Source organism: Artemia franciscana, chromosome 19 (genome assembly GCF_032884065.1).
Source record: "Artemia franciscana chromosome 19, ASM3288406v1, whole genome shotgun sequence".
Lineage (NCBI taxonomy): Eukaryota > Metazoa > Arthropoda > Branchiopoda > Anostraca > Artemiidae > Artemia > Artemia franciscana.
The window spans coordinates 22,378,167-22,405,569 of record NC_088881.1 but is presented as its reverse complement, the minus strand read 5'-3'; the positions used below and the strand labels follow the sequence as shown (position 1 = coordinate 22,405,569).

The 27,403-nt window shown below is 34.8% G+C and overlaps 2 protein-coding genes across 2 annotated transcripts in view; one reads left to right on the top strand and one right to left on the bottom strand.

Moving 5' to 3' along the window:
• Positions 1-9,586, top strand: part of LOC136039430 (AT-rich interactive domain-containing protein 3A-like) — a 125,713-nt gene extending 116,127 nt beyond the window's left edge. The window contains exons 8-12 of the mRNA XM_065723164.1: positions 563-831; positions 3,861-3,992; positions 5,490-5,592; positions 8,068-8,282; positions 9,289-9,586. Coding sequence (XP_065579236.1) covers positions 563-831; positions 3,861-3,992; positions 5,490-5,592; positions 8,068-8,282; positions 9,289-9,398 — 829 coding nt within the window. The 3' untranslated portion in view covers positions 9,399-9,586. The remainder of the gene's footprint in view (positions 1-562; positions 832-3,860; positions 3,993-5,489; positions 5,593-8,067; positions 8,283-9,288) is intronic.
• Positions 9,587-13,615: 4,029 nt separating this feature from the next.
• On the bottom strand, positions 13,616-26,852 carry LOC136039428 (B9 domain-containing protein 1-like). Its single transcript, XM_065723163.1, has 4 exons — positions 26,398-26,852; positions 19,902-20,007; positions 19,005-19,229; positions 13,616-14,303 (listed from the first exon to the last, which is right to left on the bottom strand). Exons 1-4 carry the CDS (start codon positions 26,545-26,547, stop codon positions 14,197-14,199), a joined length of 588 nt encoding a protein of 195 aa, XP_065579235.1. The 5' UTR covers positions 26,548-26,852; the 3' UTR covers positions 13,616-14,196.
• Positions 26,853-27,403: the final 551 nt, after the last annotated feature.

Genomic DNA, 27,403 nt, shown 5'->3' with positions numbered 1-27,403 from the left:
CAAAGATTGTCCTTGACGGCCACCCTTCTAAGACCAAACGAAAATCAAGTCGTCCCCAAATTGTATGTGAGGATGTCGTAAGTGAAGATTTAAGGGGGATAGGAATTTCTTGGGAGCTGTGTTGCTCTTGGCGGCTTGGTGGTGTAGTGAGCTGTTCGTGCAATAGGAGTATTGTTGGTTAATTACTAGACATAAACGGGCACTTTTGCAATGGAAATAGTGGAATCAATTATTAATTGTTCATCAAGTAATATTTACTGATCCTAGCCAAGAAACAAAATCTTATTTAAAGTTGTAATTCTTTATTCAACTTTGCACGAAAATCAGACAATATTTTCTAATCATGTTTTTGAGCAAAACAGGGGTGGTACCAAATTTGTAAAGGATTTATAGAGACTTTCCCTTCTTTTGAATTTGAAGTTCAGCGAAAAATTGAATTATTAAAGATCGACAGCTTTCATTTTTGGTTCATGGGTTTCTTCTGTTTAACTATTACCCGGATTTTCAATTTGAGCGTAACTCAACATAGCCGAATAATAAAATTATAATTTGTCTATTTTAGGTACATGAAATATCTATACCCTTTTGAATGTGAAAAAGATAAATTTAGTACTCCCCCAGAGTTGCAGACGGCTATTGATGGAAACCGAAGAGAAGGAAGACGTTCAAGTTACGGTGCTTTTGGAGAAATGGGTGCACCTCGAGGACCTGGTATGCAGCTTCCCGGGGGTCTTAGTCAACTGGCATCACAAATGCAGATGTCTCCTATGAGTTTAGTTTCGAGACAACCGTTAATGAATGGAGGTCATAATCCTCATCACCCACATCCTGGTAAGCTAATTGAAACTTTGATTGGTATATATTCTTTTCTCGAAGCTGGATCTGTGCGTGGAATGTAAATCAAGCGAATTTGTCTATGACCCATTGCAGTCGTATCCAGAGCCACTTAAGACATGACAAGTCTCAGTGAAAGAAAAAAAAAATGCAAGAAAAAAATATATAGTTTCATGAACATCATAAAAAAAATTTTTGAATTGGAAAATTCTTACCTAATTTTTTAATCTTACGTACAATATGTATAATATAGCCTATTACTTACAGTCGACAATTCCCCAAACCCAGATTTTTTTGGTCAGATGCGTCAAAGTTTTCTGGGTTTGCTGGACGGGATTAGACGAAAGAGTTGTTAACCAACCCTAAAACATTAACCAAAACTTACCAGCAAACAGACTTAAAATTCCATTTAGTAACTTATTAATGATAGTTTAAATTGCTACAGGGATTTAAAAATGTTACCGGGGCTGTAAGCGATCTGCTGACTGAAAGTTGAATACCATAGGTTTAGACATTTAAATCTATTAATCCTAATCCGATAAATAAAAATTTCCAGTAAGTCCTGGATAAAACTATAGCCTCGAACAAAGAGTATGGGAAGCTTATAACAGTGGAAACTAGGGCCATCTAACATTGTGCGTTTATTGGCATTTCTACAAACTTCCTAATTATTTCTTTTTTTAGCAACAGATATCAAGCACTTATTGCTATGCTAATTTGACGAATATATTATTTACACTAATATTTCCTTAATAGACTGAAAAACTGCCATGAGACGCCAAACGCGTTGGTGTTTTATTTTGCTATACTTGCGTTAGTTTCCACTCTTGAAGTTATATATGCTCTTTGGATTCGACCAAAATTACCCGTTAGCCCAAGACACGTGGCGTTAGTAGTGAAATAGAAACTTTTTTATGGAATACTCCTTTATGCTTATGACAAAAAGCTGTTTCAAGACCTTTATAGATATAGCTGAGCACGTAAGTACTTATTATCAGATAGATCCCTTTATAAAACAGTTTGCCTGATAAGCATTTAAATGCTCCGAATGATATAAAACTTTGTAGCAAAGAGCCAATCGATTTAACAGGGCAGGAATTGTCATCTGGAATTTATACATCTGATTTCAACATGACATGTTTTAAAAAAAAACTTGATTCCAAAACTTTTAAACTGAATTATAGCAACGTTGGAAGAAGCATATCTTAGAAGCCTTGTTGAAACTCTTTAGATAGTAAGTATTTCTTCCTAGAATATGTTTCCGGGCTAGGCTATCGACAATAGAATTGGTTCGAAAGAGACTTCGAAATAAAGAAAACCAAATATACTAGAATTATTCGTAAAACCACCAGAGATTTATGGCCTGAAGGCTCCCCCTTGTGTATAAATCCAGTAAGAATATGCAGTATCTAGACTCTCGTTGGCAAAAGTTCAATTGACAAACATCTTTTTGAATTAAGATTCAGAATTACACGAGGAACAAAGAAGCTTTTAAAATTGACTTATGACTGTCTACTTGCGAACCGTAAAACAGCAAAATATAGAAACCTGCAACCTAAGACCCAATACTCGGCAAATTCCGGAATTGATTTTCGGGTAACGTTGACTCACAAATCACGATTCCGATTGTCAATGTATTAGTATTTTGACGATCTAGATTGTCAATAAAACGGCATAAATTCAATCATGACAAAAAAAAAAACCTCTAACGAGACTACGGCCAGTAGAGAGGACAACGCGGATATTTCGCCTGTATCCAAACTAGGCGTCCTCAGCACAAGATAAAAAGAAAACTAAACTAAAACCAAATAAAACCACCACCAATAATAATAAATACAATTGTCGCTACTGATCCACGTAGGGAAAAGTTGCTTTAATGTCCTCATTGAAGTATCGAATAGCTTCTTTTCCCTACGTGGATCAGTAGCGACAATTGTATTTATTATTATTGGTGGTGGTTTTATTTGTTTTTAGTTTAGTTTTCTTTTTATCTTGTGCTGAGGACGCCTAGTTTGGATACAGGCGAAATATTCGCGTTGTTTTAGTCTTTCCTCTCTACTGGCCGTAGTCTCGTTTGAGGTTTTTTTTTGTAGAGTTTTATCTCTCTTTGTTGTTTATTGTAGTATACAATAATACTTTTTACTGTGTCCAATTTGTTTCAATACCAGTCTCATCCTTCATCTAAATCTAGCAGCAAAATACATCTAGTCACGTGTTTTGAAACTACTCATGCTTATGCTTAAGATTTTCAACCTTAAAAAGTTTCTAATTTCAGTCAGCAAACGATTTTTGAAAAATACTAAGGGTTGGGAGTATACAAGAGGGGGCAATTTTGACTGTATTGTCAATGGAAGTGAATATTCTGAAAAATGGCTGACAAAGTCCGCAAATTTACGTGACAAAAGTGCAAACAAGACTGTTTAAGGAGAAGTGGCATAAGACACAACTTTTGGGGGGTTTCCTTTCTGTTTGCTGTTGCTTCCAAACCCATAACCATCCCTGCGGTTTCAATCACTATTTGTAAAAGACCAGTTTATTAAGTGACCAAATATTGTTTCAATACTTGTTCTTGTCAGTGTTCAACTTTTTCAACCAGTCAGAAACACATAATGATTTTTAATGCGTGATTCTGATTAGTTGAAAAATTTAACATCAGTATATAAGCCCAGGTTCACTTTTTGAGAAGAATTGACACCAGTCTTGGAGAATTGACACAACTCTTGGGGGGTTCCCCTTTTTGTTGGCTGTTCTTGAGGAAAACAAATTAATGACAAAAGTAGCCAGTGATAATAAGGTTTAAAATATTTTAGTGGTTCGGGGCTATTCATTAAGTTCCAGTGTGCGTATATGCTATGTTTCTTTGATACCTCTTGCGCATATGGCTGATTCAAATACAGTTATTATTAGTGTTTTTGAATTTTAGGACATGATTAGGATATTAACTATGTTGATGAAATTTATTTGCTAATTAATGTTTTTACCTTATCGTAAATAATTTCGTATCGTCATTTATCATATTTGTTTAGGTAATAGAGGCTCCCCACCTACAGCCGATGCTTTGCAAGCACTAGAAATGCAGCGGCTAAATTTATGGAACCTCTACAGCAGTGCCTTAACTGGGGATGTTACAAACACTAGTGAGCCACCGAGCAGTGCCGGTAAGTTAGCACTGTCTTTTTTAGTTAAATATTTAATCAAAAGGTTATATAGACATTTATATTTACCAGCAAAAACTCGAGCCATTGAAAAAAAGAAGAAAAAATGCTGATGATACGAAATTATTGGACAAATTATGAAATTCCGAAAAGAGAAGACAGTATTCTTTTTTGGCATAACTGAAAGCAACAACACCATTTAAAATCATGAACGAAATAATTTGTGAAAACTGCGCTTGAAGGATGTTTTATGTTTCAGCCTCCTTTCAATACCTATATATAAGAAAAGGGTTTACTACCCAGTTGAGCAATCATCATTATATTGTACGTCATAGATCTATCTATCTTATCTGTCAATCAATCTATCCTCTATACATGTATTGTTTTTTCTTTTTCTTTTATATCAATAAGTAATTGGCTATTGTTCTTGAGCTTGTGATCCATATATGTTCCCCCTAATTTAACGGCCAAGGAGCTTCTGGAGGGATTAGCACAGTGTCTTATTGTATGTGTATTGATTATGAGTAAATCTTATCATATATAATTATTTCTGTCTTAAATCACATTGATGGTACATTTTTTATTACAAATTTTTCAGTGCTTATTGATAGTTTAATCTCAAGTACAAAAGAAAGAAAAAAAAAAAAATGCATTTAGAGAAAACAGACATAGACGCAGATTCGTATGGCTTCACTGATCAAAATTTACATACTGTTTTGCTACAGTGGTATAGCTTATGTTTCAAAATATTAAGACAAAAGAAAATGAAATCAAATGTTTATTTCAAACGCAAAAACATCATGTTTTACTGCTTATAACGACCTAGCATGATCTAAAACATAGATTTTTTTTTTTTTAGTTTTTAATATACAGACAGAGCATGAAGGGTATGTTTGGAAAAAAACTTTTATTTTCCAGAAATAAACAAGTTTCAGCACTACTGAAAACTAAAAGAAAATAAACCTGGACAAAGTAATAAAAAATATAAAAAAAATCAGACAATAAACAGTATATGTAAGCTGAAAACAGTAAATATAAACTAATGAATACTACCTATACCTTGGCATTTAACATAAGATGATAGACCTTTGCTAGCAAAACACTAACATGTTAACAGACTAATATTTTAACTAACTTCATATTTTATCTATTAAGGGAAGGGGGGATTCGTGACGTGAATCCCCCTTTTCTATATGCTTAAATAAGTAAAAGCAATATTTACACTTGAATGGAGCAAAAAAATCTTGTTTGGTAGAGTAATTTATCATTGGATTTAAATAGATTTAGTGACATGATTACTCCACCAGGCTTTCAAATCCACACTTAAACCGTATTGACCTAAGTTCGGTCCCACAGGTTCTACAGAGTATTTTCTTTTCTCATACAAAATAAAAATTTAATTTAACATTTGCTAAATCATTTTGTCATAGAAGTTCCAGAAAAAAATGATTGCATTGCTGTTAGGTAGAATGAAACTAAAATTATCTGGGTCTATTTCAGGCCACATGGCAGCCCTGGCAGCGATGGCTGGTGGTAGGTTTATTCCTCAACAAAAAGAAGCGTTAAATTTAGCTGCTGAGCAGGCACGGCAAGATGCTCTGAAGTAAGTTATTTTTAATATTTAATACCGTTTATAACACCCTAATTCTCTTCCATTTTTTTTCTCTGTGTATCTTTCTTTATGGCTATGCGTTTTCAGGGGGGAGGAGTTTGACTATTTTAATCCCGAATGTAGAGTGTAACCCGATAAAGGGTTTATTTTTTGCGAATGCTACAAAGATCACACTTTGTTGCCAGTTATAGTTTTCCAGGAGTGGTGCCGCTGTGTAGATTGCCATTCATTAGATAGGGCCTTGTCTTTTCATAATTTAATTCAAAAGAAACACTCTTTTTGCGGCAACTGGAACTGGAGATCGATTAACATTGAGGACTGTCACTTCTTCAATAAGAAACGAGGATGTCTCTTTGGTAGATGGCATCGGTGAAACGATATGATTGGAACGTTGTTAGACCATCTTTTTATCTACTATTTATCTAAATGGCTGTTAAGATAAACAAATTCAATGAACGTGTTTGTTGCTGGATCACAAGAACCTTTTCTGGAGATAAGAGGAGGAATTAGAATAGTGGTACGTCAAATTTGAATGATTCATGACCATTCTAGAATCGTAGAATTAATGCGAGAGTTAGGACTCAACAGTCCTTCGGACAAGGACAAAGACATTTACTGAGAATAAATATTTTAAGCAGCCCAGATGCATTCAAAGGGGTATCTAACGAAAATATAAAGGAAATAAAGCAGAAAATTGTCCGTTTGAATATAATGATTAGAAGAAAGTGGCATGTGTAAATAAATGAGATTCAAGTAATATCAACTGAGGGGGGAAGCCTATATACCCCTAGATTCCCCCCCCTTTCTCTAGATTTTAAAAAATTCCTTTTTGGTTCTTTTATCAAATAATGCCTCTATGATTTTTCATTGAAAAAATTTAGAAAAAAGACAAATTTACCTCCACCCTAAAATTTCTTGAATTGACGCCACTCTAAGATTCTAAATTAGCTTATATATAAATGATTTGTTTATGTATTTCTAATCTTTCATTGGCACGTTTTTCTTTGTTTTCAGCCCTGCAATTTAGATTTTGCTGCAGTAACTCAAATTGTTTTTAGATTGTTCACAGCTTGGGAGGATAGCGGCTCTCATAGAGGTTAGGCTAATTTAAGAGCTTAAAAAAGAACGCACCCGGTAGACTAAATATTTCTTATCATAGAATATTCACTATTGTACTCGTCAAAAAAATTTTCCGGGTGAATTTAATCATATTTTTTGTATTGATGTCAAATCTCTTTCTATACTTTTTTTTCTCGCCCAGTGTTTTTGCGTAATACTTTTTAAATGTTAATATTTTTCCGAAATTTATTGTTTTGGGTTCATAAAAGAAATACTGTAGAAATACTTAGGTACTTTTGCCTGAAAGAACATTTTATGTTCCTAAAGGTTCCAAAAAGAACTTTTCTAAATTAAAACTATAATCAAATAGGCTATAATAACAATCACAGTTTTCACGCAATAACTTTTGAAGTTTTTTTTTCATTCCTTTGGGATTTAAAAAACGTTTAGGCCAGGATAAATGTGCTTTAATTTTTTCATTTGGTATAAAAACCACGTAAGTAGAATTTTCCTAAATAAGTAAACCTTTTACAGTTCAAAACACCCAAATATTGGCAAAAATACAGAAATCGAATTATACTTTATTATACGACAAGTGGGCTCTATTTTCTTTATCCAGAACCACAATTTGAGTCGATCTCGTTGAAAGGGGGTATAACCAAGCGAGGATCTATCCAGGATTTTTTTAGGGGTGGGGGAGGGGGTCTGGTAAAAGCTTTATAAAACTGCATAAAACAATGTCATATGAGTTTATGTTACGTTTTACAAGTCAAACAAAAATTAGGGGTGGGGGTTCAACCTCCCCCCCTCCATGTTCGGCCTTGTTACCAAAGGTACTTTTACAAACTCGGGGACATTATTTTTACTATTCAGTATCCTGTTTCGATGTTCTGTATTGATATAAAGAAGGGAGTATCTAATCGGCTCTACTAAACCAGGAAAAGACCTGGTTTTACCAAACCAAAAAATCTTGTAAGAATACAATTTTGTATAAAAAATTATTAATTTCCCCTACGTTTATAATCCGGGCTATGTATTTCTTTGCGATATTTGTCGGCTGCCATCCATTTAAAGCCCTTTCTTCTGTAATTGCCAAAATCTAGACATCAGACAGCGTGAAATCAGATTAATGCAGACGCACTTTAACAAACCCAAATAGAAATTAATCAAAACAGGGTTGTGTCCCGTAGTTTTATTGGGTCAGTATAAGCTTCGAGTATTTTAGAGTTATAAACAATCTAACACTGGATTAGAGGAGATATTAAAAATATGAGCTTTGCGCAAATGCATCGGGATTGTTTTTGTTTTTTTTTGAGGGGGGAGGAGAGGCTTGAAATAACGTCCTGAATGTATTCGAGCAACTTAGGAATTTAATATTATTATTTCAAACAGTTAATATCATTTTAGATTACGTGCAAGTGAAGCAGCACAGAGAATCAGTAAAGAAGAACGTCAAGAAGTTAAAAAGGAAAGTATTGAAAAGAGAGAGTCGGAGGAACCGCGACTGCCGCTGGAATATTCCGCAGAAAAAAAGAAACGAGAAATACATTGGAAGATGGCCGTAACTGAGGGGCAAGATGACCAAACTAATCAAATACAAATTACCGTTACATCTAGGGGTGGTAAGTTATGAATTGATTTGAGATTATTACGGGATAAAGTTTACGTATTACACAGAAGAAGGAGAATAATATTGTAAATATTCTGAACAAAAAAAAATTAACCAACTGCCGTTTCAGTTACCAGTTATTGCTTTCATTGTTGCAAATCACTAACTATTTATTTAAAGAAGAAATAATGCATGACTAATTTTGATTACAACTAGTTCGAAGTTTAAATAATAGTCAAATATTATTACGATGTTACAACAAATAACTGATTGCTTCAGATTTTAAGATATTTACGAAAGTAAAACAGATCAAAATAGGGATGATACCTTTTTATTGACAGTGAATAGATATAAAATTATTTAACTGGATATTTCGAACACATATACAGTGTTCATCATCAGCAGTAAAACCGCTTGAGTTTTACTGCTTATGATGAACACTGTATTCCAGTTAAATAATTATATATCTATTCACTGTCAATAAAAAGGTATCATCCCTATTTTGAACTGTTTTACTTTCGTCATGGAAAGGCAGTGTGGTCTTCGAAGTTATCTACATTTAAGATATTTGATTTAAGGGTCGCGTCATAGCTCTACTGTTTAGAGGAGCACTTCTAATCTGATTCCCAGATACAGTGTTAAAATACTAAACAAGAACCAATATTCACTTGAGGCTAATATTTCCTAGTATACAAAGGTAAGGCCACGGAAGAAATAGGCACCTTCGATTATCCGTTCAATATTACATAATCTGTCCAGTGCTGCGGCCTGAAACTGTCTCATTTTGTGTCAAGTAGGCATTTTTAGGACTTCCTTGTTAGGAAAAAATACTGCCTTTAAGTGTCATCCGCACAAAAGACTTAACAACAAAAACTCGGCTATTAAGGTATAGTGGTAATAAATAAGGTATACTGGGATACCTTCTTTGCGCATTTATGACTGGAGGCACTATCATTAATACACCTAGAAATATTGGTTTATGAAGGTCTCTTTATTAATCGATGTATTTCTCTTTCCAGTGGAGTCTCGAAATAGCACCGAGGGCCAGTTAATAGCTACATTTGAATTCGACGGTGTTGTATACCAAGGGCCATTATTTGCTCAAGGACATCCAAGTTCAAATGTTTAAACCGTCCGTAGTTCCATTATGAATAATGTGTGAGACACTGCCCTCGATCTCATTGAACTAGACTTTGCCAGTACTCCTAGCGGTCAAAGTCTTATGAGACGAAAATAATTGTGATATAGAGCTCGGCAGATGGCTTTTCCAGAGTGATTGTGTTTATCGGCTCTACACAACTTGTGTTGTAGTATATTTTTCCCTATGTTTTGTATATTTTTCATTTAGCGATTGATAGATATCCCTATTCCTGATTCTAATCGTTATGAAACACTAAGCACCGAATTTTAAATAGATAACAACGGTAGCCTAAGTACTTTTATTTGTTCTTTTTATATATTTTATTTTGCGTAAGGAATAATATATGGAAATTGCTTGACTACTAGGTAGAAGAAATAATTGTCCTAGAGCTACAGCTCTTTATATAGCATTAGTACTAAACTAAATTGTTATATTAAATCGCTGGGGTACCCAATAAGTGATATAAAGTCAGCCACCAGAGTCAAAACATAATATGCTCATATTTTTCAAAAGTGATCAAGATATATATATTTTTTTATTTTTGTGCATAAGGTGTTTTGATGTTGGATGGTTAAGCCCCTAAGCTTCAAGCTTATTATAACAGACTTGAAATACTCTTGTATTATTTTATAGTCTATTATAGTCTATTATAACAGACTAGAAATACCAATCCTGGGGTAGGAGGGCAAGAAAACATGATGAAATTTCATTTTAGGGTCATAATTTTTCCGTTTTCCTTAGATGAAGGAGGGTTCTCATCAATCTTGGAGAAAGGTAAATCCTGTAATCGTATTACAGGTGCGAGCACTCTGATTATAATGAAATTTCATTTTTGGAGGGTATAATGGGGTATTTTAGAATTTCTTTCAGAGGGAGGGGCTGTAATGCCAAATTAATTAATTGATTATTTGAGTCATAGTTATCGAGAGTTTCCTGAAAAGACCTTTTGGCTTATTCGTAAAGAAGGGATTATTCCTTTAGTATATTGTAGTGCTATTTAAAGCCAAATATTAACTATATCAGACTGAATATTAAACACAAAATAATTCCTTAAACAAGTATTAACTTTTATTAATCAATTTGTACATAAATTCAAGGTATCAGTTATGAAAAAGAAGTTTGCACTAAAAGAAACAAAACATATTGCTTGTTAGGTTCACGCGAAAAAAGTCTTCATTTCCTCTCTCCAGAGGTATAGCTTGATTCTGTTTCGGATAAGGTCCAACCCATTTGGGGTATGGTAAGGGTGAGTTAATTATGGAACAACTTATCGCAAAAGCACTTGTATGCAAAAAAGGCATATTCCCAGCTTTAGTTTTTCCTATATTTTATTTTCTTGGTTACGTCTCTTGAAGTTAGGCTTGTTTTCTTCTAGTCCTTCTGTTTTTGTGTACTATAACTTGGTTAAAAGAAACGCGTGCCTTTGCTTGTTAGCTTGTGTTTATGTCTCAGGGATAGTTATGATTGTATAGATTGTACAGAGTTGCCTTTTTCTTTGTTCTGAATCTCTTTTTTTTTGCCAAAATTAGGACAATCTCATTTTCTTTCTTATCAAAAGTCGGAAATTAGTCGTTCGCTCTCGTTTAGTTTTGGGTTCAGTCTGTTGGTAATTTCCCCATGAATTTATTAAAAGTCATTGCAATAAAGAGAAAGAAATAATATTGAGAAAGATAAACGACATTAAAAATGTGGTGTAACATTGCCAGGTCAAATGTATTTTCATCATAACTACGATACTTACTATCATAATTCTTATAAGAAGAAAAAGTGCATCAGAGGATTTTCCCATAATAAGAGAGGGAGGGTTCTGAAATGCTAAAAAGGACATTTTAAGGAATAAATAGGGTGAACGCTCTTCCCCCAAGGATCTTCTCCTCTTTTCCCTTTAAATTTAACATGTAGAATTGGTTCACATATATATATATATATATATATATATATATATATATATATATATATATATATATATATATATATATATATATATATATATATATATATATATATATATGTATATATATATGTATATATATATATATATATATATATATATATATATATATATATATATATATATATATATATATATATATATATATGTATGTATGATGAAAAGATTTAATACTTTGCCATAAATTCATCTAAATGAGAAATAATGCTATCGCAGCCAAGCAATTGGCTTAGGAATATACGTAGGGATTTCTTTAGAAGGGGAAAGAATAAAAAGTCGGCGAAGCAAACAGATATCGTGAATAGGACAAATACTAAAGGTCTAAATACTTAAAGGTTTGTGTCTCCTTTTCCTGTTTTGTAGCTTCTAGCGTACGAGAATTAAATTTTAATTCCTTTTAGCAGGAAGTCAGTCTCCTCTAGACTATCTCACTAACCATGCTATTGTTGATAAGCCTTTTAACTGATAATATTTAAATGAAAATAATAATATCGGAGAAAAAAGGTTACATTTACTGATGCCCGAAACGTAAGTTATGAAGTCAGAGTATGCAGTTCCATCAAATTCCTACTAAGAAGGGAATTTACGGAAGAGTTTGTTGTCCATTCCTATAGAAAACAGGATTTGGATTTACTGTAATCTCTTTATTCTCTAAAGCGCCACCTAAAAGTAGGATTTGCGGAATAAGCTGCACTAGTTGTCTTTTGAGCTTAGTTTTGAGCACATTGAAGATATTCTTTGCATGGATATCTTCCATGTGTGTCTAAAAAAATGTATATTCTTCAAGAGCACTCAAAGAGGAGATCCAGACCCCTTGATCTTGGAGGACAAGTGTCTATCAAATAAAGTTAGGAATAAAATGCTATAGTTGTAATGTTTTTCCATAAATATAAGGCTTTTCTGGCAGAAACAACCTTTTCCTAATGTAAGTAGTAGTAAAGTAAGACGGAACTAGACCCTTAAGGTCCAAACCGGCGGTTCTGATCTCCGTTTAATGGCCCTTCAGCCAGAAAGTGCAATGGGGGGTTGGGGGCCAACCACCCTGTGCTTTCACACACCCTTCATGCTTACCTTCCCCAGATTTCTTCAGGTACCCATTTAGAGCTGGATCAACTCTGGCTGAGCTTACAGAGTCACACCACTGACCCCCGTCCCACACTAAATAACTGGTCACAACTGGGATTGAACCCGTGCTCCTTGGATACAGAATTCTCACGCCAGCGCGCCAACCACTCAGCCAGGACGGCTTTTCCTAATGTCCGTATCTCGGGATATTTTTCTGTTCCCCCTCTCTACCCCCGTCTGCCGAAGAAAAATTCCGCGAGTTTCCTTAATGCTATTCGTTTCTGTGTCGTCCACAATGCAATTGTACATCAATATTAAGCTATTTAATTTCAAAAATGTAAATTATACCGTTCTTTTAGTGCCTTTGTACGTATTACCAAATTATGCAATAAAAAGTTGATGTTTTAATAGCTAATGTCTTCTTTAATATAACAGACCTATTGAACTGCTATTGTGTAAGTAAACCCTGGATTGATCTAATTAGGTTATTACGAGAAGCAGTGTTATGGCAGTAGTTACTTTCAGCTTTTATTGGCGCTTGGTCTTGACCGTTCGTCAAGTATTGAAAATTTTCACCAAATTCTGACTGACATTCTTTCTCGTTTCTTTTAGATACTCCCTCCCATCTTTCTCTCTCTTGTTCACTCTCTCCTTGACGCATTCTCTATTCTCTGATTCACGCACTCCTTTGGATTTTCAAAATCCAGAATAAAAAAGAGCGGTGGTGTCATTGGGGGGGGGGGTGACGGTGAAAGGACGTTCCCTCTGTATCCAATATCTTCCTAAATTTTACAAATATATTGGAGCGTACTTTCATTGAAAAAAACTGAAAAAACGACAGATTTGCCCTACTAGGTTTTAAAAATGAGTTTTGCCTCCCCTCCACATGTGAGGCTCTCATCTCCTGGAAGTGATGGCAAGGAGGTAAGAAAAAATTGGAATCTGGTCAAATGAGCCCTTGAAACTATTTAGCTTCAGGATATTTTATTGCAAATTACAAACCCTTTGTCCACTTTTTACTGAAAAGGTAGTTATATACAAGTCAACATGGTTCAGCTACCTGAATTCAAATATCGAAGATTTTGGATGTCAATATGAAAAAACTATGATGTTTAGCAGTGGCAGCTCTAAACTAGGGCAGAGGAGGCATATGCCACCCCTAACTTTTTCTGACATTAAATTTCTCCTATTTTATATTTCTACGCCCCTGTGCCCCCCCCCCCAGATTATGACGCCTAAAACTGCTACTGATGTTTAGTAGAATGATGTTGCTCCTGTTTAGTATATAGTGAATAAGATTGTGTTCGGTAGTCTCCGAACATCATGTACTGAACGTTTTTAGTCTCAATCATGGGTGGCTCCCAATATTATGCAGTAATGCTCCTCTGAAAACTCTCCGCTCCCTCTTATGTAATTAAATACACGAAGTTATCATAAGTGGATACAGACCTAATAGCCACTGGTCTTAAAAACCGACTGTAGAATTATATTTATCACTTTCCACCTCATTTTCTTAAAAAGTTTTGGGCGCAAACGATGTTAAGGCTCATAATTATTGAACTACAGTATATTTTTGCAGTTTTGCAGTTTTGCAGTAAAAGTTAAAGTAATTTTTTCATAGTCAGTCCGTGAGCCACGTCTAAATCCTTGGTAGCTATTCTTCGACCGCGGTTCGTACATTTGACCTGCACTACTTCATGGTAACGTCCTGATGTTCCCGATTGTTTTTAAATTTTCACAGAACTTTTTTCCAGAACACTCTTTGCAAATTTAAGAGACTTCATTTACAGTTCCAAAGTCATAGCCCATTTCTTGCATACTTTTTGTGACGACATTTAATGATACACGGATTCGACCACGCGTTTCAACAAAGAATCCTGAAAAAAAAAAGAATGGGAGACTAATAATTTTTGTAGCAAGAAAATTGGAGAAATTTTCAGCTTTCAAATGAAAAAATATTACTTAAAGGAGAAAATAGTGAGATAGCATTAAATAAGGGAAGAGTTGCGAAGTAGAAAAAAGTAACTTCTTAAACGAATCATTACAAAAGCATAGGCATAGACTGGGTTCTTCTAGAAGGTAAGACCAATAGCCAGAATTTGCCATGGGTATGACCGAAAACACAGACTGCTCCATTTATAGCTCTCCCTGCTGTATATTCTAACTATCAAAGGCATTGCTCATCTTGTTGGAACACTCTAAGTTGCAATCCAGACTAATAATAATCACGACCCATCAGTGCGGGGATGAACAGTACATCTGATGCAAAAGTACAAGGCCAGAGCATCGAGGCTGTTTTCGATATCACATTATTCTCTAGCTTTAATTCTATAGCTATACTCAGTGTCTAAAGAATGACAGGTCCATTTATGTAATGTTACACATTACGTCCATTCAGTCCCCGATTTTACACCAAAGAATCACTGCCACAGCGATGTAACATGGAGGTTTATTTGAAATGACATTGAATAAAGTTTTGTGCTCCTCAGCCTCGATGGGGTTTCAGATAACCTCTCAAGAAATGTTCGCAGGGGAAAAAGGAGTAGGGAATGGGTAGGACTTGGGGCCAGCATATTCCTTCAAAATTTTAATGTCTGTAATTTGTCCTATAAAATCTCATATTCAAGAGCATATCCAGGATTTTTGTTGTGAGGGGGGAGATTACAAAAAAACCACAAATACCAAAAGTTTGTCAATATGTGTTTTCGTTACTTTTTTACGAGTCAGATAACATTTTAGGGAGAAGGGGAAGGTGGGTGTTCAAGCCAAGTACCCCCTTCCCCCCATGGATACAGCCTTGCTCATATTTTGCGTATAATTTGCCTATTCCTTGTGCTTTTTTCAAAGCTGCATCTTCCATCCGAAATTTTATTTTAGATCGAATCAATCAAGAAAGCAATGTTCAAGTACAAACTTCTTGACCTCCTGATGGCAAAAACTGCATTTGTGTGCAAAAATCAGATGGATTCGATCTAAAATAAAATTTTGGGCACACTGCTAGCATCACTACTGATCAAGACTTCTAGTTCAAAAAGTGTTCTCAGTATAGCAGTCAAACCGCATAGGTTTTGCTAAGTTCTGATGTGTAGGATTAGCGACCCTTCAAGAGCTTTGTCTGTATTTGTGATTTCAAAATTTTTGCAGTGGCTTAAGATTGTTCAAAAAAGCTTAAACCTGTATAGAGCTTCAAACTTATGTTTTTATGACGATTAGTTTAATATCAAGATTTTAAAACACGAGCGTTTGTAATTTTTGATCCTAAATACGTTATGCTAATCCTCACGCTACCATTTTTTTTTGCAACAGAATTAGTTTTGTATTTTATGCAAATATTTCATATCGGAATATTATGCAAAACTAAACGAAAAATATGAGCAGCTCAGAAACTCAGAATGTCATTAAACGGCAAGGTTTAGGACAAAACTTTCAGAAGTTGTACTCTAAATGCAATGTTCTTCTGCTTCGTGAATTCTTGGTAAAAGATAATCATCGCAACTATAAAATTCTTGCATTTAATAGTTTCTACCATAAAGCTGTTTTTATAAAACAACTAATCAAGCAATAAGTACCTAATAATGGCTACCGAAATATTTGAGTTGATTTGATAGCTTGGGAAAGACAATGGATGCATTTCTGTTTTGGCTATGATTCTCATTTTATTACTATCATTAAAAGCAAAACATAAATATAGGTACCCAGCGGGGTTGTCGTATCTGTGACCGGATGTTCATAAATTCTGACTTTGTCAACGGTTAGAGAGCTTTGGGTCCCGATACCTAAACCTCATCTACCTAGATCTTCTTTTGCCCAAATCTTGGTTTCCACCGGTCTCAACTCCCCGAGATGTAGACAGCAGCGTTGGTCATTTTATGTCAATACTTGGGAGTTGGGAGTTGACTGTGAATTTATTTTTAGTAAGATCAGAAGCAGAGGTGCTTGGGTCTGGGTTCAGAGTTGAGAAGAATCAAGAAAATCATTCCTGGGGAAAAAAATCGTGTGCTCTTGCCCGGCTCGCTTGCTCTGTTTATGACGTATTTCAAACAGTTCGTGGTAACGAACTGTAGTAAGGAGCGACCCGGCTCAATAGTAACCGAAACTCTAAAAATGGAATTTTGATACCAATAGTTACATCAAAAGAATCGCATTTTAATGCTGATTTTAAATATATGATTTTGAATATAAGTTTCATCAAGATTAGTCTTACCCGTCAAAAGTTACGAGCCTGAGAAAATTTGCCTCATTTTAGAAAATAGAGGGAAACACCCTCTAAAAGTCACACAATCCTAACGAGAATCACACCATCAGATTCAGCGTATCAGAGAACCTTAGTGTAGAAGTTTCAAGCTCCTATCTACAAAAATGTAGAATTTCGCATTTTTTGCCAGAAGACAGATCACGGATACGTGTTTATTTGTTTTTTTTCCCAGGGGTGATCGTATCGACTGAGTGGTCCTAGAATGTCGCGAGAGGGCTCATTCTAACGGAAATCAAAAGTTCTAGTGCCCTTTTTAAGTGACCAAAAAAATCGGAGGGCACCTAGGCCCCCTCCCACGCTCATTGTTTCCCGAAAGTCACCGGATCAAAATTCTGAGATAGCCATTTTATTCACCATAGTCGAAAAACCTAATAACTATGTCTTTAGGGACGACTTACTCCCCCGCAGTCCCCGTCGGAGGGTCTGCAAGTTACAAACTTTGACCTGTGTTTACATATAGTAATGGTTACTGGGAAGTGTACAGACGTTTTCAGGGGGATTTTTTTGGTTTAGGGGGAGAGCTGAGGGGGGGGGGGGGTCACGTGGGAGGATATTTCGATGGAGAAACTTCTCATGGGGGAAAAGAATTCCAATGAAGGGGGCGCAGGATTTTCTAGCATTATTTGAAAAAAAAAACAATGAGAAAATGAATATAAAAAGTTTTTTCTACTGAAAGTAAGGAGCAAGCATTAAAACTTAAAACGAACAATAATTATTACGCATATGAGGGGTTTACCTCCTCGTTATACCTCACTCTTTACGCTAAAGTATTTTTAGTGATTTCAACTATTTATTCTACGGCCTTTGTGATTCAGAGGTCATTCTTAAGGAATTGGGACAAAATTTAAGTTTTAGTGTAAAGAGCGAGGTATCGACGAAGATTGAACCCCCTCATATACGCAATAAAAACATACGAATAATAGAAGTTCGTTACGTAAACTAATTCGTAATTACGTATATTTTTTACCAATGAAAAGGTTTGTAAAAAATTAAAAGTTCTAGTTGCTTTTTTAAAAATTCAAAAAATTGGAGGGCAACTAGGCCTCCTCCCTCGCTCCTTTTTTTCTCAAAATCTTCCGATTAATTGCAATTAATTAATATCCAAATTTCGTTTTAATTATTTATGTGCGGAGAGGCAAGATCAAAACATGCATTAATTCAAAAACGTCCAGAAATTAAATAAAAAAACAAGTTTTTTTAAATGAAAGTAAGGAGCAACATTAAAACTTAAAACGAACAGAAATTACTCCGTATATGAAAGGGGCTTTTTCTCCTCAGCACCCCGCTCTTTACGCTAAAGTTTCTTACTGTTTTAAAAATAGAGTTAAGAGAAAGAGTCAAACTTTAGCGTAAAGAGCGGGGTGTTGAGGAGGAAAAGCCCCTTTCCTATACGGAGTAATTTCTGTTCGTTTTAAGTTTTAATGTTGCTCCTTACTTTCATTTAAAAAAACTAGTTTTTTTTATTTAATTCTAGAATAAAGACTATCCGGTAAATTATATTCTTAACTAGGGTAAAGGGATACCGGAGAGTTATGAATCCCTTTATCCTTGTTTGAGTCAGGACGACGAAGAACTGTTCATCTTCTTCTTCATTGGGCTAGACCAGCCATAGATAATTTCTTGCTTGAAGAATTTTGAATTTTAATGCCTTGTACTTTTTGGATCTTAGAGGGAGAGGGTCCTCTCATATACAGTATCCCTAGTTCACTTATAGGCTTTATCAGCCCTAGAGACTATATTGCTCAAAGATTTCCCTTATTTTATTTTTATATCTGAAGGTATCAAATATATAAATAAATGAATTAGGGGATGAATTATATTGTAATAAATAAAATATAGAATTGGGTATTTACAATAATTATATTTAGAACGGTGATATTCAAGGAAAAATTTTTCCGGAAAATGAAATTCGGGAGCTTACCACCAAAATCTCAACTATTATCAATCCCCAGCCATATAACTTTCTATGAACCAAAACTATAAAATAATTTCAACTTTTGTATTGAAAACCAAACTTTCAATTTTCGAAGACTTTTCAAACGTTTAAGTTGTAATTTGACTATCCTAAAGACTAGCATTGCAAGTACATGCAATTGCAAGTACTTGCAGCATTGCAAGTATAGCATATTTCATGCGTTCCATTTTCACCTGAATTAAATATTTAGGGGTTTGAAGTGACCTTTTTCTTTATCAATTACTTCTAATCTCCAATACAGATTGCAAGGAAAGTGGCTTAGACATCATACAAATGAAAACGTGCCACGGTCCCTGTTCCGTGAAAGAAAGAAATTTAAGATTAGAAAAAAAGAATTGAAATGCATACCATCTCTATTTCCGGCAGTCACTAAACACCGTGGATCCATTAGTTCTGGCCGGTGACCAGTTATAAAGGCAGTAAATTTCTTCCACGGGGATAAGTTTGGAACAAACATATTCACAGTTTTTTCGCAACACTGAGGCACAACAGGAACTTGAGCAAGACCGTAGCCACGTATCACATCACGCCCGAAAATATCAGGGCCATAGGCACAAAAGATAATCCGTGGCCCTAGAAATTAAAAATTAGCTGGAAATTTGATCTGAAAAGTGATAAAAATATCTCTAAGCTTGAAATATGGCAAATTTCAAAAAAAAATTCTGAGCGCTTAACCATTTGTCCTTACTGTAGCTCAAGTCAGACACTTCAGTTTACATTTAAAATGAGTGTACACAAATTTTTCTAAACATTCTAAGGCATACTTTTTGCAGTTTTTTGCGATATTGTGTGCCTGTATCTTACTCAAAAAAACAAAAAATAGAACCCCAAGCTTCCAATAAAACTTCGCAGTCCAAAATGTAAAATTAGTCTATGCTTAGGAGAGTTTTAGAGATTATGATTTGGTTAAGTTCAAGATGACTTGGCAGCCTGAGTTTTAGGCCAGATAGTCTGAGTTTTAGGCCTACCTTATCAAGCATGATTTTTGCAGCCAAACTGAAAGCATTCAACAAAATTTGAAAAAAAAGACTCAAATATACCAACTCTACTGTCCAAAATAAAGCTACATCAGCCAAAATAAATATTAATTATTTTAGATATTTTAAACAGAATTGTCCCTGTAAAAACCTTCAAAATCTTATTCTAGCTCTGCTGTAAGAATATGAAAACATCAGATACGGACATTTTTAGTCTTAGGGAAGATGAAATGTCTTTAGTCTTTTGTTATTATCAGGCAATACTTACAACCAAATGGTGTTGATGACTTGTAAGTGACATCAAATGGGAAATTCCAAACAAATATGTTGTTGGTATTACATCGAGAAATCTGCGAAATAGTTTCTTCTGTTCCCTAAAAGTAAATCGTAAATGTTTCAATTTCATTTTTCTTTTCAGCTAACTATGGATATAATCAATTGATTAAGCTTTATTTGAGCTACTTGATCTACGTCACAAAAAAAGAAGAATAACGACGCTGAAATATATGATTTTCCCATAGTTGGGGAGGGAGGTTGATTTTAGAAAAATATAAATGGAAGACTCTTCTTGCAAAATTTAGGCCTAAGAGCACTTCTTTTTTTTTAAATTTATTTACTCTTCTGGAAAAATAATTCAATCTTAAATCTTAAAAATTCAGTTTATTGGAGCATCAGACTTGCTTTCAAACTTCATATCAGACATTAAGTGATTATACAAAAAGAGAAGGACATATGTAAATCTTTCCCCTTCCCCTGTGTTAATTCTTGGGATGATGTCTCTTTACTTTTCTTCCATTTTTTCAATATTTTGGACGCTTTTCTATATTTTATTACAGTTATTTTAACTTTCTGATCGCTTCTTAATGCTGCGAACCGTTACAAGCACCAAAATGTAGAATTTGTTAGACATTCAATTATAGAACATTTTGAGAGAAAGCTCCCAAAATTAACTGGTAATTTTCAATTCAAAAATCACTTTCATGCCAAACCTTAGTCCTTTTCTTTTTTTTTTTTTTTTAATTTTAACAGCTATTAGCCGTTAGTCTATTCCTGCTTGCAAAGGAAAAGATTGGGCTGCTTTTGTTTCTGCGTTTTTTATGCCATTAACATGCATCCCAATTTACGCATAAGTTAATTGGGGGAGAGGGACCTCAGATTTCGTGTGTGTGTGTATGTGTGGGGGTGGGGTATATGAAGACTGAAATTTTATACATTTAATGAAAAAACGAAAAAAAGAATTAACTATGGCATTTTGTTCTAATTCCCGATAGTGTTTAAATCTTTATGACATATTGAACGTTTTTGTATGCAAGCACATAAAAATTCTTTATTTTCTACTGAATAGGAAGTGAATTAATAAGAAGAATAAATCTTACGAAAACAAAATGAAAAAAAAAATTCGACACACAAAAACGTAACAAAAACGCATATGAAAAAAACTCCGTTGCAAATCCTGAAGTTTTTGTAACCCCCCCCCCCCCTCCAAAAAACAACCCCTTCCGTAAAAAATCCTGGATACTCCATTGGTATCATGTGGTGGTAGCCTTATTAGCGAAGAGGGCTAAGGAACTTTTTGTGGGTGGAGAGGGGCAGCCTGAATTCTCCAAAAATGCGTTGCTAGCCCAAACTTTTCAACTTTTAGTGTGAGGTCCTTCTGATAAATACAAAATTATTAGGGGGAGAAAATTAACCCCTAGCCTCTCTTCATCCTGAGATTTTTCTTTAGCAGAAACAGCAATATGGTGCTGCATGTTGATAGCCCTTCTCTTAAGCCCTTATTCCATTGATAGCCCTTATTCCGGGAATATCTTAAGAGCAAAATAAAAGGTTATGTTCATTTGTCTTTCTGCACAAAAGGGGTGTGGTTGGACTCGTTCCCTGTAAAAAAAATTTGTTCATGAGAAGGTCAAATACACTGGGTCTGTGTTAGGAAGAACTACAATGAAAAAGTGAAAAAGATAATAACACTAAACTCCATATTTTTCTCTGTATTTCATACACAGCTACAGGAAATATTATAAGGTGAGCTTATTTTCAGAAATGATTATCATTCAGCAAGCATTGTTATAAGAAATATTGCATTTAAATTTAAACTGCAGCAGACAGGAAGGATAGGGAACCAGATCAGCATTTAAGAGAGTCCTGGACTAAATAGATTGCGAACTATAATTAGAGAGTGGCCCTTGTCAATGGAGGCGAGACTCTAAAAATAACAATTTTATTGTAAAATATGCATCAACTGAACCAAATTTTTATGCTGAATTTAAACATACGTAATTCATTAGTTTTGAATTTTTCCATCGAAAATTATTAGAATACAAAAATTTGCAAAACTTTGGAAAAAAGAATTGAGGCCACAAAAAGAGATGAAATCTTGATGAATATTGTGCAATGAAATTTAGCATGTTTGAGAACCTCAAACCTAGCCTACTATATATATACATACGAGCAAGCAAGTGGTCATTCAAGTGAAAATTAGAAGACCTAGGGCTCTTTTCAAGTAAAAAACAGACGCGCCACAGCCAAGTTCCAAATTCTGGCATTTTCTGTGTTAACAGAAACGTAAATTTTAGATATAAAGGCACTGTACAACGAAGCAGAACTTGGGTAAGAGTGAAGGTTTGACTCTATTTTATTTAGGGAAACTCTATTTTGTTATGGTGAGCAAATACTTCCAAATGAACCCTTTTTCTCGAAACAATATTATGCAAGAACAAGTTTCAGTGCAAGGAGTGGTGGGTTAAAAGACTGTTAGCCCACTCATGTTTTGGATAACATTGTATTAAAAATGATCATAAATTGTACAAAAAATAAATCTTTTCAAACGAAAGTAGAACTTAAAACCATCAGAAATCAGCCCGTATAGAGGAGGCTCCTACTCCAAACGTCCCACTCTTTACGATAAAGTTGGACTCCCCCCCAAAGATGCTTCAAGAACGAATGGCCTACCAAAGGTCATTGGAATAAAAAGGATTTTTTTTCACAGCGCCTCAAAGATGAAATGCCATTTTCGGTTAAAACGATTTGTAAGGTGATAACCAAATAAAACACTTTCAATTGCCATCGGACTATTTGTAACACTCAAAACACTTCCAGTAAAGCACTAGCAAAATTCTAGCATAGAGAGGGAAGTTTGGAGGAGGGTTAACCTCCCTAATATACTGGCCTCAAAAATAGAATGCCATTTTTTGTTAAAACAATTTGTAAGGTGATAAACAAATAAAACACTTTCGATGGCCATCGGACTATTTGTAGCACTCAAAATACTTCGAGCAAATCGCTAGCAAAATTACAGCATAGAGAGGGAAGTTGGGGGGAGGGTTAACCTCCCTAATATACTGGATAATTTTGCTTGCTTTAATTTTTAAGGTTGCTCTCTACTTCCATTTGATAAACATAACTTTTTAAAATTAACATTTCAAGAGACTAACTTTAAATACTATTACACAGAATAACGAGTGATTGAAAACTCTAAATGCTTTTGTATCTAATTGTTTCATTTGGTAAAAACCAAATATAAACAATAATTAACAGTTGAAAAAGAAAATACAGTTATTCCTGATATTATTACGCAATAAAAGTCTCTGCGAAAAAATAAAGAAGAAAAGAAGATCAAGCAGTATTAAATACTAAAAAAATAGCAACGCAGTAAATCAAACTTACAGCGTACATGAATTAACTGTTAATAAATACATTAAACCGAAGATTATCATAATTAAAAGTATTGTACGATAAAAAAAATAATAAAATGCGGCAAATAAGAGCTGGACTACTGCATCCTTAAGATTTCTTAGAAATCATATTAGACTGAAATTTGTGCTTTATTGAACACGGAATGCTTCAAAATTTGCAATTACCTCTTAGAAGTTTTATTCAATCTAGACTTTTGACAAAAGAAGAATTAGAAGAAGAAATAGTAGCGTGCGCAAATGACCTTGTAAAATATTGAAACTTTGTTGATTGTCAGAAATGTACTTGTTAGTCACAAAATGTGATGGTATTCAGGTCTTCGCAAATTTTAAGACTACAAAACAACAAGTGTTCTGAACATTTATCGTTCCGATTAAAGTACTAATGACATAATGCTCTAACATTTAGGGGGGAGGGGGTAGAAAAAGGGGGCGGAATGCAACCAACTCTTATTTGTGGTGAAGCATGGTTGTTCTAACTTTGGCTTTGCTGAATTATTTCAGATTGTGTCTTTTCACTCCAGCTGACACACAAAGAGACAACTGTGCCTCTCTCTGCAACGACCTGTCAAGTGCTGTTTCAAAAAAAATTCTAAGGATGACCCATTGAGTGCAACGACCTCCTTGAGACAATGTTCCAAACATGTTTTTGTCTATTATGACACACAATGATGGAAGAGGACTTCATAATTTGCAGTATATGACTACAACAAAGACGCTGATTAATTGTAATGTTGTACAAGCCTGGGGTTCTAGTTGTATATAGGCATAGGGTTATAAGTCTGTTGTATAAACCTAGGGTTCTAGCTGTACATAGGAAAATACGTAAAGAACACAATTCCTACTCCATAATACGCAGAATAATCCTAGTTGACACATTTTACTAAGGGAGAACCTTTATCTTCACTTCTTTCAATTTTCTTTAGACAAAATTCTGAAAAATAAACATGGATTCGACTACATTTGTCCGTTTTCCAATAATCTAAATATATAATTAAACACCATCAGTGCCATCTAATTATTTCTCACAAAAACTTATCAATAGACAAATAGTGATAAATTAGGTTAAGTTAGGTTAGATGCGATTAGATAGCGATCGGGTGTTTGTTTATAAGCGATTTTCAAGACCTAGAGAATAGAAACGAATATTTAAAATTGTGATAGAAAACTAGAAATACAAGGGAAGAAGTGAAGATAAAGGTTCTCCCCCAGAAAAATATGTTAACTAGGATCATTCTGCTTATTATGAAGTAAGAAGTGTACCCTAGGCTTATACCATGTTGTCAATGACAAACGGCTCTTTACTCATCTTAAGCATACAACCATTGATATTAAGACATCTTATTAGTCTTAAGGATAAAAAGGATTCACAGTTGCTTACAAGCCACCAGATTGCTTTTTTGACCTGTATCCAATACCCGAGATCCACATATGAACAGCAGAAAAGAAAGGACATTACTATTGGAGAGTTGAAGCTTGATATTAAGGGAGTATGATATATTTGTCCACATATTACTTTACCGGAAGCTCTTACCGCATAAGAAATACGTGTGGTGGCTTGACTAACATGGCTACCATTATTTTGTTGTTGTTGTACTGATTGACAAACAAGCATTTTCTGCCGCTTCTGAGAGCTTTGCGCTGTCCTTCTGACGAATATAATTGCTGTTCATTTCATGTTTCGATATCACCCTACTTTTCTTAATTCTTTTCAATTGTTTTAGAAACCAAATACTTGAAACCCTGACCACAGTCGAAGATTTAAAAAAAATCTTCCTGCTTTTCTTAGGGGAAGCCCTTCTTCCGTTACTGCAAATAACCCACATGCCTCTAGGACTCAGCCATTTTTTGTCAACTCCCAGAAGTCAGGGAGATGATTTTAAATAGCTCTCAAACTTTTAGTTTGAGGGCTCTGTTTTTGTGACTCGAAAATCACATTAGCAACTTTGGACCCAGCAATATTTCTAAAAAGACATCTATTTTCAAAAAGACAGGTAGAAAATTCTACTCTGCTGTGACTATATAATAAATATGATTATTTATTATCATTGTCCTCAAATTTACAACTTTTGCTATCTGTTAGAAAAACAGATTTTTATGAGATTTTTATGAGAAAAATCCGTCCAGTCCAGCACCTTATTAGCTGGATGTATGACCCACATGGAAGCTTTCCAATATCAACTATGTCAGAAACTGTAACATCTGTTACGGAAATATCCATCAGGATACTATGTGGTTACCAATCAGGGTGATCATTCATCGGGGTGCCATATTTATGGATTATTTAGCTTTCGATTTTTAATAATTTAATTTGTGTTTTGAATCGATATTCACAAATATTACTCCTAAGGTCACGGCGATATATGCACATTTTACAGACAGATTAAATCGTTCTATTTTGTTTGCAAAGCAAAAGACAATGCGGCACGAAGATCCAAAGCCATGATCGTCCCTTCACCTAGTCAGTGTCTAACAGCGCCCCCTCCTGACTCAAATATAAGAAAAACCAAAGTAAAATTTTTCATCAAAGTGGACAACCTCCCAGTGGCGTCACCATCCCAGCTACGGTGCCTGGGAGAGCTGATCGGGTTACCCCCTGACCCCCCCCCTTTGATCGGCTTTGACGTCTAGCATTTCTTGCTTTCCCTATTGTAATTCTATATTTTAAATTAGTGTAATCAATTCAGAATATATCTTTTATATTAAGATCCTATAGAGATTTTTTTTTACAAATAAACTTTAGTTTATTTGTAAAAAATTTATTTAGTTTATTTAAACTTCAGTTTAAGTGAACAATCTCCCAGTCGTGGCACCTTCCCAGCTACGGTGCCTGGGAGAGCTGATCGGGTTACCCCCTGACCCCCCCTTTGATCGGCTTTGACGTCTAGCATTTCTTGCTTTCCCTATAGTAATTCTATATTTTAAATTAGTGTAAATCAATTCAGAATATCTCTTTTATATTAAGATCCTATAGAGATTTTTAGAGAACTTTAAGATAAGAACTATTCCAAAAAAATACGTGACCATTCCCCCCCCCCAAAAAAAAACAATGAGAAAATCATGATAAAATCTTACTTTTGTCAATTCCCACTGCTCACCAGCCACCAAAATAATTCGGCAATATACATCCCTACAACCAGGTAATTCTCCTATTTGTAGCTCGCCTCTTACTTTTAGAGTAAATCTTAGCAGCTTTTTTTCTGTAGGATGTTTCTTCTTAGGCATTTGACGGTAATGAGGGTTCTCAACAAAGATTTTCGTTTTTACTTGTTACTATGGCGATAGATGACGCAAGGCAAAACCTCCTCGCAACAATTTTCCATGGTTACGAAACAGATACTTGAAATATTTTTTTTTTTTACTATGGGTAGTAGCGTGACAAGCTGAAGCATCAATCCATGATATGTTGTTCAATATATTTAATTAAGGCTGCAGATGTTTTAGTAACACAACGAATATAACTGACAACGGGGCATGACTTTTCAGTTGCACCCCATTCAGAAACACATATCATACCATACTACACATAATTCTAATAATAGAATGCAACTACTACTACTACTACCACTGCTACTACTACTAGCAACAAATTTGCACCAGGTCGCCTGAGGCCAATAGAGCTACGCACACTCCTCCTCCATCCCAATCTACTCAAAGCCTCTCTCTTTAACCCTTAAATCCCTTATCCCTTAAATCTTTCCTTACGACGTCCTTCTACCCTAACCGAGGGCAACCTAATTTCCATTTAGCCCTAGACGTTTGGTGGGAAAGGAAAATCTTTGGCAATCTGAAATTCTTCATCCACAGAACGTGCCCTAGCCATCTTAACCTTTCTTAACCTAGAAAAAGAAATTGAACCACACTTTTCATACAGTCTACTGTTTGAAATACGGTCGGTCAGTTAGGTACCCAAAACAACGTGTAGACAGTTTCTCTTGAAAACATCTAGCAAATCTTCCTCCATTTTATTGAGCGCCCATGCTTTGTAACCAGATTTGACCACTATCATCACTATAGATTCCAATCTTGGTTCTAATCTATTCTTATCTTTATTCGCAAACTTATCTTCCTATTCTATTAT